Source organism: Neolamprologus brichardi, chromosome 16 (genome assembly GCF_056152115.1).
Source record: "Neolamprologus brichardi isolate AB-2024 chromosome 16, ASM5615211v1, whole genome shotgun sequence".
NCBI classification, from domain to species: domain Eukaryota; kingdom Metazoa; phylum Chordata; class Actinopteri; order Cichliformes; family Cichlidae; genus Neolamprologus; species Neolamprologus brichardi.
The window spans coordinates 8,924,094-8,944,570 of NC_142119.1; the positions used below are offsets into that span (position 1 = coordinate 8,924,094).

Sequence of the window (20,477 nt, forward strand, 5' to 3'; positions counted from 1 at the left end):
TGCCCTCTGGTGGCCAAACTATGCAACATCAACACTCATATTTGTTTTAAACAAATAAATAAACAAATAATATGGCTGAAGGGTGTTTTTGCTGTCTCGCTAGACCTTCTACTTTGTCCTGCTACGTATTAATATGATATGCATCATCATGGTTGAGCTGTTGCTCATTTAGATAATGTAGAGTAGTGTCCTTAACATTTTAATAAATCGAGTAAGATAATTCCAACTAAACAAAATCTAAGAGTATTGTAGAGTAGCAAAGAACAGCTCCCACTTATAAAAAGAGAGACTGAAAAATGTAAGATCATTTTATTGGTCATTATGTGTAAATAATTTTAACGCTTTGCAAGGAAAAATGACAGGTGAAAAGTGTATATTGAACTGCTAATCTGTTTGTCAATACATTTCTGGAATCCCTCTTTGGCACACAGACAGAAGTAGAAGAGAAACTCATATCCTTTACCTAAATAATGTGTAAGTAATGATTACACCCGAATAACTTTCATTGGAAAGCATTACAAGTTTCTCTCCTTACTGAGAATGGGTAAAATCACAACTTCATCATTTACTTGTGACATTTCTACATGCATCTCCATAGTAGAAACTATATTTTTCATCCACCTGCTTCCGCTTATCCTTTCCAGGGTTGCAGGAGCCTATCCCAGGTCGCCAGTCTGTCGCAGGGCTAACACATACAGACAGACAACCATTTGCGCTCACATTCACACCTATGGGCAATTTAGATTAACCAATTAACCTATTCCCACTAACTGCATTTCTTTGGACTGTGGGAGGAAGCCAGAGTACCTGGGGAGAGCCCATGCAAACTCCATGCAGAAAGACCCAGGCCTGATGGTGGAATTGATCTCAGGACTTTCTTGCTGTGAAGCAACAGTGCTAACCACCGTAGCTCAGATGTATTTAAGTTTATATGGTTAAATGCTTTAATGTTCTGGTGGGGATGATAAGATTGGAAAGTTGCTAAACAAAAACAGGCAGCTAATGAAACATCTCACAGAGTAAATGATGGCATGTATAAACAGAGCATACTAGTCAAGCTGAGTGTTTCAGAGGTCATGATGGCGAGGGCAAGCTTTCGGGCAGCACTTTAAAAACTTAATTCTGTTGCAGAAATCACAGCAGGGGCTGAGCAACACGTGTGAAAAGGATCCTCGGTGACCACAGTTCATCCCAAATCCACAGTGCAATCTGGGGGACAAAAATAACATTTAAACAAAAATCCAGAAATACCACAGGCTGGACCCAAGAGGCAAGGCAAGGAGTTTTATTGCTGCACATATAACTTGTACACCCATGAGCATTACTATCATATGAACATGCTTTAAAGCAAAATATCGAACATCTGTTTCAAACAGTGTCTTGCATCTTTAAGCAAGGCCATGCCAAACCACCAGCAGCATGTATCACAGCAGCATGATGGATTTTACTTCTCTGGGAGGCTATTTGAGTGAATCCATATGAGAAGGACGGACCAACAACACTGCACATGTATGAAAGAGATCTCAAGCCAAGAGCCCGGAAAAGACATGGAGCTTTTCTTTTAATTTGCCCTTTTTAAATAAAGTAGATGTTTTAAGGAGGGAGTTTGCTAACAGTTGTTGTTAATTAATGCAGTTTTTACAAAATGTGTTCATAAGTAGTGGAGCAGTAGGGACATAAAATCCTACAGCTAAAATGCAGGAGTATTCACACTGCACAACGAAGTTTAACTTCCAAACTGATGGTTTCCAGTCGCCACTGTATCCTAACAATGTTATCAGCGTCATTTCCTCTGTGTTAGTGGTAATAAACTGCTGGTTGGTCAGTGTAACTCAGGGCAAAAAACAACAACAACAAAAAAACGCACAATTGTTTATTAAAACCGCGTGAATTACAGAGAGGCTGATTACATAAACACTGTGAGTTCATAATAGCCAGTGTGGCACATCATCTTCGATCTTTATCGAGGATCGTATTTAAAAAGAGATTTCAGTGTGATTTGCGCCTGTGAGAAACTGAAATCTCCGACATTTTGTGCAGCGGCGCACAGCCAGAGGATCTGGCAACCAGACACTCAGCCTCATCAGACTGACTTAGAAATAAATCCGTGTATCTTCCATCCATTGCTACCCCTCATCTCGTGAGTTCAGAGATAGCCTGCGCGTAAGGAGGGTAAGGAGGTGGCGGTCCTTTTGTAATTGTTCTCTTTGATCTCTTTGGGCAGCCGACCCTTTAAGTGAATCTGATCTGCACGTTTCAGTGTGACATTTGAACGCACCTGATCCGCCATATTTAACAAACGTGATCACGGGCTCATTCCACCTTTGAGCCACCCCGATTTTATTTTTTAAAGTAATAACAAAATTACTACTAAACTATAGATTACCCACCTCTACATGTAATAATTTGCACATCAGCCTACTGAAATCAGTAGTTACTTAAAGCAGTGTAATTTGATCTGGGCTTAATTTTGCTTTGTAAAGGTGTGTGCGGCATTTTTCTAACACTTTCTGGTGGGCGTCATTAATTTCCCGCCGCCGTTTGGTTTCTGGTGAGTCTCTGGGTGAAATTATGAGAGGAAACCCATGTCGAGCCGACACAGCTGAGAACATGAACTCTCTCAACCCGGATCCTTGCTCCTGATTGGATCCGAGCTGTGTACTTCAATGCAGCTTGTTAAGCTTCGAGAAAGGGGACCCAAAATAAAAAATAAAAAATCAAGAATAACTAAGGTGCATTTCTAGCAGGACTGGCCACACTTGACCTGGGATACATGATATCTATCGAGGATAAGGTGCCAGCATCTTAATGGATTTTTAATTGCTTGCAATGCAGCCACTGATTGGACCTTCTGCGCAGGCGCAGGAGGAAAAGAAAAGAGGATGAATCGTAGAAGAGCTCTCACTCCGTATTTACTTCCGGTTATAATAAAAATAAGAGGAAGTAGTTGTTTTGTTTTTTAGGAAGTTTGAGCTCCTCACGATGTATCATTTTTATTTCAGCCGTTAATTTCTACTCAGCTGTGTTTTAGATATCGGAGACTAACCTCAATATAAAACGTAATGACTGTTAATAATGAAAATTACAGATTCAGACCGATTGAATATAAAATGTATAATTACATAAACGGCTAGCTGTGAAGGTTAAGGGGGGGCAAAAACTAAGGGGTGATTTGCACGGGACAAATTATGCAATTTGTACTTTTATTTGAGGTTTTACCAGCAATTGTTTACCTGTACTTTCAGTTTATGTCCATTTTCAGTGTTGAAAATGTGCCGAACAAAAAAATCGTTTGGCCTTTTTAAAATGCTTTCCACAAGTATGTTAACATCCTGAGATTTACATTTCAGAGCAGCTTACATATTCTGTCCAAAAAGCCTACTTGCAACATCACAATGGACTATGATGGAAGGACATTCTGTAATAAAGATGAAAAAACAAAAACAAAAAACAACAGCATTATAATAGACAACATTCGGCTGTATACCCTCCCTCACATTTATCACGAGTCCACAGAGTAACAATTACTGACTTAATAAAATCACTCCTCCGAATCCCCTCTCACTGAGAACTGTGAATAGATATGTTGCAGGTAAACACAAACCATAAATGAGTTCTCAGAAATTCATATCTGTTTTTGTACGTGAGTGAACGTGCCGTTGACGCGTAGTGAGTGCTCTGCGTAGTGAGTGCTCTGCTCAGTAGATGATCTTGGATATAAACTTGTGCGCACGCGCTTCCGCGGATTAATGTCAAGGCACAAAAGTGGCGCTACACCGTTTTGAGCTCTACCCCGGTAAGCGAATTTCACAGACATTTTTCGTATTCTACTTTTACGCCTAATTGGCCAAAGTTTGGGGAACTTGTGCGGGGGGGTTAGCCGGATGCCCGGGGAGTTTCTCGGTACTCACACTGGGGCGTGAAGACTCATTAAGGGATGAATAAACAGTTAATTTTTAACAGATTTGGTCTTCTCCGTCTCTGCGTGCTGTAGCTACTGCCGCCTCTAGTCTTCAGTATTGTTCAGTTGGCTAATGGCGGACGGCAGGCAGTGCTGTTTTCCGCTGGGGGAGGAGGGAGGTGTGTGTGTGTGTGTGGTGGGGGGGGTGGGGACAAAATTGCTCTGGTTGTTATAGTAATGTGTTCATACCTAGTTACAGTTTAGGTAACTCACAGGATGCTCACGTAAAACACGGTAAGGGAATTTCTCCGGGTCTTGTTTACCACCGCATGACACAAATGAAGCCAGTTCATGTGATATATGAGAGTAGGGCGCCCCTTGCGGTTGCCGAGTATATTTTGCCAGTGATTGCGCCAGGGTGGACTCCGCGTAGGGTAACTTTCCAATTAAAACCCCCATCGTCACAGGTATCGCAGAAATCGGGCTTTTTATTCGAAACCCGGGTCTGTTTCGCTGGCACGGGCATGTGTGCGCCTACAGAGCAGATAATCTGGACAAGAACAGGGGTTGTGGAAGGGGGGAAACACGTTTTCTTTATCCTTTTTTTAGGTGTTGGGGACTGTGCTTGTCAGTGGCACACTGCATTAGCCTATCTTGAGAAACATTTGCTTCTATTTTAATCTGTTATATGCGAGTAAGTTGCGATGATTTTTGTTGGTATTTTAACAATGGCGCAGTCTGTGTCTGCTCTCCTCCCCTCGATCTGCCGCTAATCCAATGGCTGTTTGCGGCAGGAAGGGGCAGGGGAGGGAGCGGAACGGAACACCCTGAACCACGTTTCTCCTGGACCCCAACTTGGAAGCCAGTCTAGCCTCTCCTTTTTCCCGGGTTATTTATGGAAGAGCTGCGCAGCTCAGGTAGTGCTGGTTCCGTTTATTCTCACTGATCAAAGTTTTGGATCTGATTTTTATTGCCAAGTTTGTTAAATATCAATGCCGGGGAAGAGAAATGGAAGCTATATCGGGGTCGAGTGATAGTCACCGCTGTAGCCGGGGGCATGGGCCGGATTTTGTGCTGTGGTGGTCCTTCCAAGCGGTGTTGATAATCAAGGGCACGACCAGTGGGACTCCGGCGGCCCCCGAAGGCTTCGTACAGCCTGTCCTTCATTGGGTGTTTTCTAATAATTCACAGGAGGTCTCTACAGCTGTGTATAGCAGGGTTTAGTTTTGCATTCAGGTAACCGGAATGGACCATTTGATTTTGTTTTCTGGTTTGTTTTTTAGCCCATCAGCTGGCTTGAGGATGCTCTGATGGCTGCGCATTACGCATCACTTCTCAGTGACATAAGTCTTATATAATAATCCCAGGCGTTTAATTTGAATATTTTATTAATCGGCTGTTGTCTGCGCAAATACTGGCGCAAACAGCTTTCACATCTCCACCTTGTGACCTGCTGGGGGGGAGAGACGGGAAAAATGTCAACTTCTGTGGCTTCATGCGCAAACTGATGCAGTTGGAAAGGTAGATGAGCACCTCTGTAGGGTGGTGATGTGGCGCAGGCGTTGATTTAAACTGCTAGTCTTGTTGGTGTGTGTGTGTGTGTGTGTGTGTGTGTGTTGCATGGAGGCAGGCTCGGCCACAGCGCCATCCCACCTCTCCGTTCACCTGGTGTTGACGTTGGGAGTCAAGGTTGCATGTCAGAGCTCATTAATGCTGGGTCCTCGTTTTCATCTCATCCACGTGAATGCAGGCTGTCTCGTAGCTCTGCATTGCAGTCTGAACTGAGTCTAGACCAGGCTATTTCCCCCCCCTCAGAGCACTATTGAGTTGCTTTGCACATAGATTTCTCTGTTGGTGGAATATCAGGCCAGAAAAGCATGAAGCATCTATCTGCAGCTCAGCTCAGCTTTGCTTTTGGGAGGTCTTGCAAATGGGGAGTGGGTTCCTTTGGGTCTCCTGGCTAGTATTTGGACTCCAGTTAAAACCATGGTTATGGACATATGTTATTGCCTTAGCGCAGGTTGTGTTTGTATACATTAGCTTGGGTTGTCTCTTCTAAAGGAAGAACCTAATTATAGTAAGTCAGTGACTTGGAATTCATCCTCCTTTTGAACAGTCAAGCCTATTGTATTGATCTTGAATGTCATTCTGTTTTGCCTTGTACTTCCTGTCACATGGTCACAGCAAGTAAGTGTTCCTTATTCGGCACTAGTGCTCTACAGTGGAGCAGCTCTTTATTAGCAGCAAACATATACACCTCTGATATAATGACTGCTGAGTTTGCAGCAGTGGCTTTTAACAATGTGAACTCCTATGTTTCTCTACCAAGCATACAGTTATCAGAGTCTTTGTACTTTGATAGAAAGTATAGGACAGATATGCAGCCCATTTTTCCATATTGCAATTTTTTCTTCGTCTTCTCTTTGCTTGGAAAACACCTGCAATGAAGAAGTACAGTTTAAATAAGCATGAAATCGCTTTAGTCATTTGTAACGCAAAATAGCAGTCTGGCTGAAAAAAACGGGGCATTTGAAAGCATCACAGCAGACTGAGAATTTGTAGCAGGAATGTTTTAACTTTTTTCAAAAATTATTATTCATTTTGTCACTTCTTAGTTATGAAGAAATTTGGCAAAAGAAAATGATTTTTTTTATTTATTTTTTTGCTGCTAACCTGCTTAAAAATCTTGGGAAGACATGGGATGGGTCAGTCTTTGTTAATTATCCTGCAGCCGATTTCCTGACTTAGTTGGAAACTTAACGTGAGCGCACTGCTTGACTCCACATCACGACCATGTGTCTCACGTGCTGGATATGGTGCTAAGAGAATTGAAAACGATAGTTAAATTAACTTTATTTGAAAATCAGGTCAAACATTTTTTTAATTTCAGCACCAATATACTGTTGAGGCCCTTAATATTTGACCAAATTTAATAATTCAACTTTCATAGAGATGTGTTGTCGATGTAAAATGTGGTAGAGGCAGGGTATTCTATGAGCATGCATGGCTCCCAGTAGCAATGGATGACTAGTCTTTCCTTACAATGTGACAGAAGCCCAACACATTTTCTCTGGCTCAAATATAAGTGGAAAATTAAAGGAAACCCCGGCTATTAAGACATGTTTGCACTAAAATATGTACTGTGCTTTCAATAAAACATGTGGTATTAAAATACACCAAATGTTTTCCTTTTAAGCACATTTTATCTAAAACAGATTTACCAGTAGGTTGCCATTGTTATTTATTTCTCAATGCACTCTGGGTAGTGAGGTCATACGGTTGCACCGCATCCAGTTCACAGTTAGCAGCGCACTGGAAATGGCTTCAGTTCAGCATTTCCAGTTTGAACCAGAGCAAACCGAGAGAGAGAATGAAAATAGTCAACCAGCACTTAGTTTAGATGAAGATGAAAACAATCCGTCACACGAGGAGGAGAGAGTGAGGGAAAACTACTGGTGTCTATGTGGCTACTGCTTGCCAATGGCAACGGCGACTGAGAGCGTTTGCAGCAGCGGTATATAATGACTTCCCTTATATTGTGGGTGGATTATCTCAGTGGTTCTTCTGACTGACGTTTGGTCCATTTACAGGATCCTGTCATGCGATTGCATTTGCCCCTAACCATTGGGAACCCTCATATTAACTTTTATCGAGAGGAAAAAAAGTCTTCCATTCGTTAGCGTTCGTCCTCCAGCTTTACTGTTTATGTTATGCTAACATAGCTTGTCGTGCTAGCGATCACGTAGCACATCATTATATACCAGCTAGCCCAACTTCAGTAACTCTACAGACGTCACTGCTGTTTACTTTCCTGTCATCATTTATGTTGGAAGTGATAGGAGAGCTGTACGTTTTAATTTGATAATAAATCTCTCAGTCAGAACATGGTATATTATATTTAGATGGAAGCTAGCGAGCTAACTCCCTGCTAACTTCTAACTCAGTTAAATGTCATAAATTCCATTTTCATGGATACCTGGGTGTTAAACTTAATTGTTACACCTGGCAGAGCAGCCACACTGATCATTTTATTACAGATGAACAAATTTAGACAGTTTTTCAATTCTTAGTAATGCTGCAGTGATCCTTTGACTTTTGCAGTGGAGTTTGGGCTCAGACATGGCTAATAACGTCAGACTAAAAGACCGGATAGTGCTGGTCTACCAAGTCGTAACCAGGTCACTAATAGGCAAGTTAATTAATACGGTTGCTACACTTTAAAATCAAAACAGGTTAGCTGAACGAAAGCACCTATACTACTGACAACCAATACACGTCATCGTCCCAGAATGCATTGTGTGCGAAAAAACATGGCTACTCCCACGGCTCCAAAATAGTTTTAAACACCAAAGATTTAATGAATAACAAAAATAATTTGTAACATATTTAGAGTAACTTGTCATAATAGTCAGGGTTCCCTTTAAACATAACCCCACAGATGGGTTTCATGTTTGATACTTTGAGTATCCTTTGCAGAGAGAAACCACCTGAAATCTGGAGCCATCACCAAACAAGGAGTTTCCTCCTCCTCTGTCATAGCCTTTGCTGCAGCTGTCTTCAGTTCCTGTTTGTTCGTAGAGCTTTCCACCTTTAGTTTTGTCTACAGCAAGTGAAGTACAGCTTGATTGGGTTGACATCAGGTGAATGAATTGGTTATTACAGAATATTCCACATCCATAACTCCAGCTTTCTTAGTATGTCTTGGGTCATTGGAGAGTGTTACTGTGAAGCACTATCCATCAACTTTACTGAATTTGGCTGAATCTGAGCAGCACTGTATCCCAGTAAACGTCATCTGGCTGCTTCTGTGTTCTGTCACATCTTCAGGGAAGACTGGTCATCCATTGCTACTGAAAGCCGTGCATGCTCTTGCATTACACTGTCTCCACCATTTTTCACTTCAGCAAATGCAAATCTTATTACAGAGATTAGCATTTGGTTGAAACGGAGCAGGCTTATAGCATTGTACACTGTTACTTCTATCAGTAGTCACATCATCAGTAAGAACTGGTGACCCGGTTCCATTCGTGACATGCATGCCCAAACGCTATAATTGGAATTCTACAAATTTACACTGCTGAACAGGCTCTTGTGCAACGCCAGCTAACCAGATAGCAAGTAGGGCTGCAGTGATTTGTCGGCATAATTGCTGACTTTTATTGTCAACGCGTCGTGTACTAATACAGTGTGCGTTTTTGTAACTGCAATCAACTACAGGAACATATGGGGGCAGTAACGCCTCTATTGTCAGTCGAGACTGGAGCCAGAACTAATGGAGAAGAAGAAGAACGTAGTGCGACCCACAAAACGGGAGGATGGAAGAAAATGGAAACGGATTTTATTAAAAAATGTGAAAGCATTTCAAAGAAAACAAAGTTGAATGCAGATTGTGGAAAGCAGAGCTTTCCTTCCACGACAGCATTAATGCAACGCAAAAGCATTTAAAACGCCGGCACCCTAGAGCTGTGACATCAGCTCTGGATGGGTCCGTTTTAGAGAGTTAAGTCAGGGCGCCGCATTGATACCTTGTTTATGATAATGTCTGAATACTAATATTTATGTTTGTAAAGTAATTTTTATGTTAGCTTGCCTGTTGAAAACCTCTCAAGATGATACTTGCTAAGCAAACACCTTTTTAGTTTTGTTAACTAATGAGTCAAATGCAATATCAAACCATTAATCAGGAGTAGCTACACTGCCTCCTAGTTTTTATTTATTTCTATATAAAATATAAAACCAAATTTGTGATTAGTAACAGTCTTTTCTAATTCTATTTTGTTCTGTTTTACTAGTATTAAGCACAGGTGTATAGATGAGTTTGTCCTGTAAAGAGGCTCATACACCTTTCAAATGGCTAAAGTCATGACAGAGTCATCTTTAGCATGGTTATCAGCAGCTGGGAACATCATCTCAAGGATAAGAGAAAGCCTTACTCCAGAGGATGTTCACTGCAATCATGAATTCATGAACTGAATCATCTGTAAACTTTGGAAACTTGTTATTTCGGAATGGAAAATAAAATATTTTTGATTTCATTTGAAGCTTTACTTCAACTTATGGACAGAAGCCTTTTTCAGTTTCCTATTTGAAATTTTCTTTATTTTAAGTACTACTAACACTTGAATTTATGTGACTTAATATTTCCTATTTATTTGATTTTTATTCTGATGGTTTGAGTAATATTAAACAGACATTTGATTATTTTCAAATTCATGTTTCCTGGGTCATTATTTTAATTTCCTATGGGATGAGACTACATGGTGATATTCACAGGTGGGCAGACTTGAGCAGATGTGGCACTGGAGCCTAGAATAGGAGGTTTGCTCACAGGAAGCAGAGAGGAGTTATTGAAGTAGTTATTGACTAATGGAGGAAAAATTGGCAGAATAGTTAACTACCAAAATAATCTTTAGTTGCAGCCCACGACAGCCTTTTAATGGCTGGGATAAGCTCCATCACTGCAATAGATATTTTAACAAAAGCACCAGAAGCACTTTTGCCAACCAGAAGTTGCAGTTTGGAAGTTGTTTAGTTTTGCTTTTGTCTGTCTCTTGGGCGGGACATAACTGCAGCCACAAACTTTGGAAGATATGTCCAAATGGAGTGCTTTACTTCACAGCTGTCCTGTGGGAACATTAAAGCCAAGGAGCTGGTATGTTGACTGAAAAACTGTGTGAAAAGTGACACAACCTGAAAACATAACATGTTAAAGCGTCAATGACTCCACCCCTGTGCCAAACACTTATTTAAAAGGTGTTTTTTCTTAACAAGGCCACAGAGTTTGTGAGTTTTGTTGTTTTATTTATTTAATTATAATATTTTTTTCTTCCTAATGTTCTGTCCACTTCCGAACATACACAAATGTTGTCTGCGGTGGCCTCTTAGGTCTCATGTCTTTGCTTAACAGTGTCTTACTGTTTGTAAGAATGAACCACGCCTTTTGTTGAATCTACACCTCTTGCTCTCCAAGTTGAGAGCACCCGTGAATCGTTGTTAAAAACTAATTCAACATTTGCGATATATTTATGACTTTTTGTCACCTTAAGCTGACATGAAATAACAAGGAAAAAAGCCACACATAGCAGTGAAAGAGTTTTCAGTGCCAATATTTAAAAATTGGATATTGGTGATTTATCAATACATCTCTACTGGTATTTATAACGGCGGATAAAACCACTCTTTAACCATGTCATGAGTGTTCATGTTGCATAGTTTGTCCATCAGAGAGGTATACAATGAAGCAAATTTAACTCGCATAACAAATATTTATGTTTCATGTGTCTGAAAGAAAACTCTTGACTGATATATCAGATTTTAAAATCAGTATTGGTGTCGGTGTTAAAAGGCCTATATTGATCTGGATCCATTCAAACAGTAATTATGAGCACATGTTTTCTATACAAAGCTGTGAGATGTCACTGGTTTTTAGGTGCATGTTTGGAGGTCAGGGTGACCTTGTCACACAGCTAAGCACCTTTGCTATTTCTGATACTGGGCTTAAAATCTGGAAAACCAGGGTAAATGTATATGGGCCGAATCTGCTCATGCTGAAGTCTTGCTAAACCAGTTTGTTCATTAAGCTAACGAGGCAACAGCTAAAGTTCTCTTCATATGTACTGTAATAACCAAGTCATTTACCTGCATCCTTAAAGATGCTTGTGTACTGCTGCGGGTTTTATTTGATGCGCCCCACAGTGCTGAGACCAAAATGGCCACCACAGTGATGTCTGGCTTCCTCTGTAGCTCTTTTACAACTCAGATCGTGTGTTCAGGTGCTTTCAGGCGCTTCCTCTTCTGGGCAACTGTTGGCGTAATTAGCAGAGCTACAAAGATCATTGTCACCATAGAAGTGTGTCTATGAGCGAGCATCTGTTAGTGTCGTGTGTGTGTGTGTGTGTGTGTGTGTGTGTGTGTGTGTGTGTGTGTGTATGCTGCAGCTGTCAGCAGTGATGTGATATGTGGCTTACAGCCACCCTCATTGCTGTGTTACATGAAAAGGAGATTTTGACAGAGAGGGATCAACAGAGTGCTGACTTCCCCAAAAGTGCATTGAATATTATTTGATTCAGAATGTGGCACTCGTTCAGATCACTCCATTTTCTGTCCTATTTCTTCTCTTTTGGATCGGGTAAGATGGTTAACGAATTAACTTGTTTGTACGTTTTTACACTACGTGCACGTACATCACTGCCGTTTAGTTTACAAGGCACATACATGAACCGCACAACCATTTAAACGTTGTGTTGGTCAACTCAAGAGCACCCAGATGTAGTGCACAAAACAAGTCCCTGTGGTGGTGGTGGGCTTTACCATCACCACGGCAACCAAGGTGTAGCTTCGCTGGTTGCCAAGGACAACAAGAGTAGCTGTGTTGAGTGATACACAGGCATAAGAAGCAGGGAGGGCGGGAGAGATGCGAAAGGCAGCAGGTGAAAACGAGGAGTAGAGTTGCCTGTAGTTGGGTAAGGAGCTTAAGGGAACGGAAAGAGAGAAGAAGAGGATGAAAGGAAGAGGCGTGATGGTGAGGAGGAGGGGCCCCCGTTGCTGGGCAGGCACATATGCTCACCCATGGAGACGTCACCTCTGCCGTTGCATGTGTTGAACATTCGATTCCCGCTTTCTTGTGGTAAATGCAACCAGAGAGGTTTATCTGTAGTGAACAAAGGCCTTCACCGGCCTACATCCCTATCATTTAAATACTCTTCTGACAGTATTAGAATCATTAGGAAAAAATGTAGTAGATTAAGACCAAGACTGCTCTGTTTACATGGTTTGTTAAACTAGGAACAGATTTTTAATGAATCTTGAGTGCAGAGAAAAGTCATAGGAGTTATCATATTGTTAGACTGATCGATAAATTTGAACCTCTGTGTTTAGTACAGCTGAAGAGCTCTGAAATGAACTCCTTGACCTGCTCTTTCTGGAGCAATGTGAGTCATTGTTGAGGAAAACCCAGTTAACGGAAAGTCTTAACCAGGTCCATTATTGATTGAAATGTTTTTGTCATTAATTTTTGTGTTCTTGCAGTTATTTTATTCTATTTTATGTTTTCTTGGAGTAGCAGTTTTTCCATCTTGATGGCAAATGTGCTCACAGACATTCGTGACCTAAATGAAGTAACACAGCGGAAACATTCACATCACTGCCCCAGCATCAGCAAGGCATCGAATTTTGCTGTGGATGTAAGCAGAGCATCAAAGTTATGGCTGTATTTGTGAAATGAAGGCCTCACATCTGGAAGTGGTTGACATTTAGGCGGGCATTTCAAAGAGTGAGCTCACCTAAAATGCCCCACAGAGGGGAAAATCTGGTCGAACTTTTTTTTTTTTCTTCCTTTTTATTAGATGTTGTGAATGGTAAAGTAGCCATTAAATATAACTGCCAAAAGCAAGCCAGTAAAGACAGGCAGGGTGGTGATTGTAACAATGACTATTACAGCTGTAGGGCATCAGTTGGCTGTGTGGGGGAAGCTTGCGTCTAGGGACACCTGAACTACCTGTAATGCTGTCAGACGTCATTAAACTAATTAGTAACGGCAACTTTGCATAGCTGTTTCCTAACTGGCTTTTTGTGTGCGTTGTCAGGTGGTTGCCTTTGTGATGGACGGGGAGTCGGAACCAAACCCTGTCGTGGCAGAAGATGTAGGGGAGCGGGTGGAGCCCATGGATGCCACTCCCTCTCCCCAGCAAAACCCCACGCCTCCTTCCGAAGAGTCTAGTGAGGCAGTTTCCATGGTAACGGAAGATGGAGCCACAAAGGAGGGTGGCACAGAGGACAATGATGATGATGTGGTTCTTGTAGGGGAGGAAGCTCCCCAGCCTTCTGCCACAACCCTCTCCCAAGACACGCCCAGCACAGACTGCCCAGAGCTGGCAGCTGCTGTGGCAACTGTAGACACGTCCACAGCAGCAAAGGCCCCCGGCTCTCCTGCGTCTTCCAACGCATCTACAGCAGCAGCACCTCCGAAGCCTCCAACCACAACAACCGAGCCTATTGTCATTGACGACGAGGAGGACTCTGAACAGAGAGACACATCCTCGTCCACTCCGGTGCCTCCTGAAGGCACATCTGCATCCCACTCCCCAGGTGCACTCAGCAGCACTGAGCCAGATTCTGAGATCAGGATAGCCAGTGTCACTACATTAGGGTCTGCTAGCCAGAAAGGAGGCTCCACAGTAAATTCCCCTCCACATCCAGAGGATGCTCAGCCAGATATGAACCTGATGATAACCTCTGTGACATCACTGCAAGGAGGAGCAGCAGCAGTAAGAACACCCACAACTTTTTTTTGGTGTTCGAGTTTTAATTATGTTTTCATGTTTTGTTTGGTTTTTTTTAAATATTTAGTATAATTCAGTTTTATTTATTTTTTTGCTTCCACCTAATTTTAGTGCCGACTTTTTATGATGTCTACTAGTAAATGTTGGTGAAGGCAGGTGTTTGTTTTTTTTTCCTTTTTGGCACAGCGGTTTTATTCTTGGCAAAGAAAATAATGATTTCTCTGTAATGACACTTAAGCGAGCTGCTATGCCAGTATCTACTTATCAGATGCATCAGCAGTTACTCTAGTTGATGTAGTTGGATTCAGTTTTGGTTTTGTGTATCGCAGTGAATATGACACCCGCGTGTGTTAAGTTTTCCCTCCTCATCACCTTGTTTCTAATATTTTGACACTAACATAACTAACTTGTGTTTTTAGGCAGATGAGGGCCAGGTGGAAGAAAATGGTCTACAGATCCACAATACGTTCAGTCTGAATCCTGACACCCCATCTGGTCGACCAACCGCCTCCTTTAACCCTGGGCGGGGCTCAGGTCCCATGGGCCAACTGGTACAGAATGGGGACATGGGCACACACAATAGAGCAGGTAGGAACATAACATTTTTCTCATGTTAAAATGCTGAAATTGGCATAAAAGGAATGTGATGTTTGGATTTGGTTACGACATGGTGTGTGTGGTTTGGAGAAGTTGTTGTGTTTCAATACTTTGCCTTGAAATCGCTCTTTAGTTCTGTTCTTAATGACCAACTCATTTAGAATGGAGGGTTGCTCATACTAATTCAAATAAAAAAAAGAAAATGGGTGCTGGATGTCTCGTTGACATTTAATATAATCACAATCCTAGAGTCAGTCAGGTGCAGTTTAATATCTTTGGCCAGAAACTTTAGACAACTTTTGTGTTCATATGGATTTTATTCAGATTGGTGATGCTGTTTTGTGTTTCTGTAGTCATTTTTACTCCTGACTTAAGAGATCACTGATCTCTTAACTAATGATGGAATTGAATAATACATAGGTGGGAGAAAAATGTCCTTATCTGTTTAGACGGGTCACAGGATAATGTCAGGTCAACAGCCACAACGAATCTTTCTAATTAAATGGTTCCATGAATGTCATGGTGTGGATTTTGTTTGTAAGTTTTGCAGACACCAGCACATGCGGCAGACAGTAGTCATACCCATACAACAGCTTGATAACCTGGATAACCGTGTCCATGTGAACACACTCAGTGTTTTCATATGTAAACCTTATGTAAATTAGCATCAAACCTTTCTCAGGTGGAATTACCAGAAAGACAGTTAGATTGTTGTTCAGCCTGCATTTCTTTATGTATTGTCTAATATGATTTCCTCAAACTCAGATCCGTCTGACTGAAAGTTTAACACAGCTCGACTTCTGTAACAGCACAGTGTGTCATTCAGCAAAGCATTGAATTGACCAATCAAAAGTGTGATTGTAAGAATTGATAAAATCAGTTTTAAAATCCATCTTGACTAACAGCTCCCCCTCCACTCTTTTACTTTTTGGAAAATTTGGTGCTTAAACAAAATGTGCGTTATTGCAGATCTACAGGAAGTTTGATGTTTGCTCATCATACACTTTCAGGACTTGAGTTTATATGCCAGCCTTTTGGCAGTTTCTGTCAACCTCCATGTAGACTCTAGGTGGTGCTGTTGTCAGGAGCTAGTCCTCTAAATATGACTTCTGGAGGTTTATTTCTTTACTTAAAATTATTGTTGTCATTGTTTCATGTCTGTTAGCAGATCAACGTTTAGTGCAGACATAGCATTATATATTTATATACATTTTTTTTTTAAAAATTCCAGGTGACTTTCCATCTTTCCCTGCAGATTCTTGGATTTCTCAGTCAGCTTCAGTCCCCCGCAACCAAAAACAGACAGGGGTGGACTCTCCATCACCAGCCACTTCGCTGCCCAAACCTCCAGGCCAGTCTTCCTCAACTACTTCCTCCTCAGGCTCCCAGCCACAGCCCAGGACAGTCAAGGTGATCCACTGTGGTCATTTAAAGTCCTGTGTAATTGTGTTAGTTATAGTGCAAACGATTTGGAAAATTTTACATTTCTGAATTTAAATCCAGGGCTGAAGCAGAGTGTAACTTTTTGTGTCTACCCTTTTTATATTTTTAGTAAAAGTATGTTTTAAGTATAAACATACTTAAGTATGTTAATCTAATCTGCTACCCACTTCCTACTACATGCTGTACATAATTTATGCAAACAGTGCACTGAAACTTGCTTTAGAAATTTTTAAGACCCTTTCCCTGTATTCGTTACTTCCTTTATTGCTTTGGTTTATAGTAGATTAGCCAGTTTTACAGAGAAGATTGTGTAATATATTTCTTGTGCTGTTTTTTTTAATCCAGGTATGTAGAGCAGGGTGACAGTTTACTTATTGCTGTTGAAAAACATCCTGCAGTTCAATCATTACTATGTTTGCTCGTTCCAGGTGACCTGTGCAAACTGTAAAAAGCCTCTGAAAAAAGGCCAAACAGCCTACCAGCGTAAAGGCTCCACACACCTTTTCTGCTCCACCACCTGTCTGTCTGCCTTCTCACACAAACCTGCCCCCAAGAAGAGCTGCACCATGTGCAAAAAGTAAGTCTCACGTTGAAGGAGGTATTTTATATTTAGGATTTACGATTATACAGTGCATTGAGAGTTCATTAAAAAGGAGTAAAGTTGCAACAACAGAGTTTATTGAAAGCGAAGGTTTAAAAAAAATCTAATTTCCAGTTGTTATAAACATGAATGAGCACAGCTTTTATTATGCTATCTAATCCACATTCTCTGGTGTTTTCTTCACAAAGCCTCTGTTTGTTTTCCAGGGACATCACAAACATGAAGGGTACCATTGTGGCCCAGGTCGACTCCAGCGAGTCTTTCCAGGAGTTCTGCAGCACTGGCTGCTTAGGCGCATATGAGAACAAGCAAAATCCTCCCAAATCAAACCTCAAAACCAAATGCACCGTATGCGGCAAGCACACGGAGGTCAGTCTGTCTAACTTTCTTAGCACTGGGTTCTGATGACAGCAATGGAATAAATAATTCAGTGGCAATGAGTAAAACCAAAGTAACACTGGGGTTAAACACATGAATTTTACACAGACTGTGTTAGGTACACCTGCACAGTAGAAAGGTTCAGGTCTGTCTGTGTGTTTTGTAGTATCCATGGTCTGTAAATTTCATCATCATTTACCTAAATAGATGATGGACTCTCAACTCCACAAGCAAGCTCCTGCAGCATGCAAAAGGGAAAAAAAGCATCAGAAAACCAAACACCTTTGACCGTAATGTGGTGCTACACACACGCAGCCTCAGGGCTCGGCTCTTGTTGTGCTGGGCTTCAACATCCCTTCATTATTTACATCCTTGGCTTGGATGTTTGTTTTGAATAAATAAATATTTCATGCTTGAATCCTGTTGCACTTTATCAGCCCCCCCTCTTCCTTGACTCTTAATAAACATAGTCAGAAATGATGTTATGACAATTTCGCTCTCCCTCGTTATCTGATTTGTTATGTTTCTCCTCACCAGACTTTCATTCAGTATTTTTCTCTTGCCTGGCTTTGCTGTTTGTGAGCTTAGCCTTTCACACCTTGCTTTCTTTTCTGCACCCCTCTCTTAGTCTCGTAACGATCACATCCAAAAACAAACTTTTTGGTTAAAAATGTCTTTCTGGATTGTTTTTGAACGCTCTACCATCATCTGTTAGTTTAACAGTAGTCCACTAGATTCTATAGTCTGCATTCAGGATCTATCATATCTTTTTGTTGATTATTTTAACAACACTCACTGTTTGTGGAAAAACAAGTTGGAGATCTTAGTTGTGTATTTTTTTTTATTTGTTTTTTAAATTAAATCTTCTTTTTTCTTTTTTTTACTGTTGGATGTTTTCAGCAAAGCTAGAACGCCATTAAAATTAGTTGAAACAAAGTATGACCCACACCAACTAGGAGAAATGTCATTTAAAATGTGAACATCTCTTCTTGATCCTTCTGATGTTTTGCTGTCTGCAGATCCGGCATGAGGTTAGCTTTAAGACTGTGACCCATAAGATCTGCAGCGACGCATGTTTCAACGTTTACCGCAGGGCCAATGGTTTGATCATGAACTGCTGTGAGCAATGTGGTGACTACCTTCCCAGCCGGGCATCAGCCAACCACTCGCTTCTGGTCGACGGTCAGCAGAAACGCTTCTGCTGCCAGAACTGCATCAGGGAGTACAAACAGGTGAGCCAGTGGGAAAGCTGTGATCCTTTTATTTTATTCAGTGGATTTTAGGACATCATGGTGCTGCTTTGATGGCCAGAACTTTGAGGAATTTTAATTTATCTGTGGTGATCACAGATAAACAGGAAGCTGTTCTCATTTTGAGTTGATCCATTCTCTTCTTGGAGATTTTAAAAAAATGGCACCAAGAGAAGTATAACTGCCATTTTTACATTTATGTAAAAATGGCAGTGAGTACTTTGAGTCATTGCAGGCTGATTCAGTGTGATGTATGTGTGCTACATTTCTAGGATGGTGCACGTAAAGTCACGGTGTTGGGTTTCAGAAGCATTTTCAGTCGTGACGTACATCTGTCGCAGATTCCATGTAAAAGTATAAATCCTGCATTACTCATCCGCCTTTTTTTAAAGAAGAAGTTGGTATTTAAGTAACACTGCTGTGCTGTCAGCAATACATATTCAAGTGAGGCACAAAATGAATGAAAGCTGGAGTGAGTCAGTCCTACAAATTTTGTACAGAAAGCTTGAATGATCAAATGTTTCACATATGGCTTGAAGGAGGAGTGCAGACAGAAGCAACGCTGGTGCTTTTAGTTTGTCTTACACCACCAGCCGTTTTAGAGATTTCTGATATTACTATATTTATTTTGCATACTTAGGAGGATATTTTTTGAGTTTCTGTCTTTATTGTGTTGTTTTGTAGAGTTAGAAAATTCAGGAACTGCTGTCATTGTTTGCCTGTCACCCGTTAACCAAATGGCAGGTCAGAGATGTAGGTCTGTCCTTCTTGCAGTTGTGTTGTATGTTAGTATCCAAGCAGAGCATGCCAGTGCTCGGCCCACCTCTGTTTTTTCCCCTTAAGCTTTCATAATTATTAATACATTTTTCCTGAACATTGTACAGCTGAATTATGTTGGAGAGAAATGTTTGTGAAAAATTGCAGGTTGAAATTTAATTTGTTGCTTGGCAACGGCAACCTATTGGACGTTCCTCTAGTAATTGCAGGAAACCACTTGGACACTGTCAGTGTTAGAAAACATGAAGATAACAGGCCTGTGTGTCCAATTCTGGGCTGTACTGTTTCTTTATCAGACAGATTGTGAATTTTCTTATGCAACTAAGAAGTCTGTTTTAGAGTAAGAATTGAAGTCCATATTTACAGTTCTTTGACACTGTGGAATATAATCCACTAAAGCTTTGTTTACACATGCAGGTAGGGATGGGTATTGATAAGATTTTCACGATTCCGATTCCATTTTCGATTCTGTTTAACGATTCGATTCTTTATCGATTCTTTTTAAAAAAAGAAGAACACTAAGGTCGATTAGCTTAGAACTTTGTTTTATATCTTCTCTTTGAACAAGATGGAAATTTAGGAGTAACATGGCCTTACAAACCCAACAGTGAGATCCAGCCTACGGCTCTTCAATGGGGTGTCACAGGGTCCCCAGGAAAAAAAATTGTAAATGTAAAATAATAAATAAATATTCTTCTGTAGCAATAACAAAGTATAACATAAATTATTCTGTAGCAATTACACAAGAATATCCAGTAATGTCCCTGCCTACAATTAAACACATTCACTTACAGAAAATCGGGGGCATCTGCTGTGGCAAACGGGTTCAAGCCTTTGACCACAAACTGAGTCACTGCTCGGTGACATTCGTCTATCCTGGCCTGAAAGGAGACGCTACCGGTAGACTGCAGCGAGAACTGCCAGCATCTGAGCCAGCCAGACTCTGCATTTAGGTGACCATGATGAGAGAGACAGACACAGTAATGGCAGGTTTTGTAATAAGGCAGATCGCGCTAACATAATATGCACTGTTAGTTGATTATTTACCTGCCGTATTAACGGGAGAGGACGTGCAAACGTTACCGCTGCTGCTGGGTTGAGATTCACGAGTCCGGAGCGGAATTAAAAACATGACATTCATGTAAGGTCATCGTGTGTTTTGTGAGCAAATGCTTTTGCATATTCGTAGTGTTTCCTCCCTTAAATTAAATATCTACTTTGCAAGTATTGCAAGTTGCCCTGTTGTCATC

The 20,477-nt window shown here is 41.1% G+C and overlaps 1 protein-coding gene across 6 annotated transcripts in view; it reads left to right on the plus strand.

Moving 5' to 3' along the window:
- The first annotated feature begins 3,732 nt into the window (after positions 1-3,732).
- The window catches only part of zmym2 (zinc finger, MYM-type 2), a 31,558-nt gene continuing 14,813 nt past the window's right edge, over positions 3,733-20,477 (plus strand). For 2 of the 6 annotated variants that reach the window (XM_035909034.2, XM_087853091.1), the window contains exons 1-7: positions 3,733-3,796; positions 13,486-14,166; positions 14,601-14,769; positions 16,010-16,188; positions 16,650-16,798; positions 17,029-17,191; positions 18,220-18,432. In XM_035909034.2, coding sequence (XP_035764927.2) covers positions 13,501-14,166; positions 14,601-14,769; positions 16,010-16,188; positions 16,650-16,798; positions 17,029-17,191; positions 18,220-18,432 — 1,539 coding nt within the window. In that variant the 5' untranslated portion in view covers positions 3,733-3,796; positions 13,486-13,500. Of the gene's footprint in view, positions 3,797-4,167; positions 4,196-4,563; positions 4,819-10,499; positions 10,554-13,485; positions 14,167-14,600; positions 14,770-16,009; positions 16,189-16,649; positions 16,799-17,028; positions 17,192-18,219; positions 18,433-20,477 lie in introns of those variants that run through there. The other 4 variants (XM_006793619.2, XM_035909036.2, XM_035909035.2 and 1 more) reach the window with 4 other exon arrangements.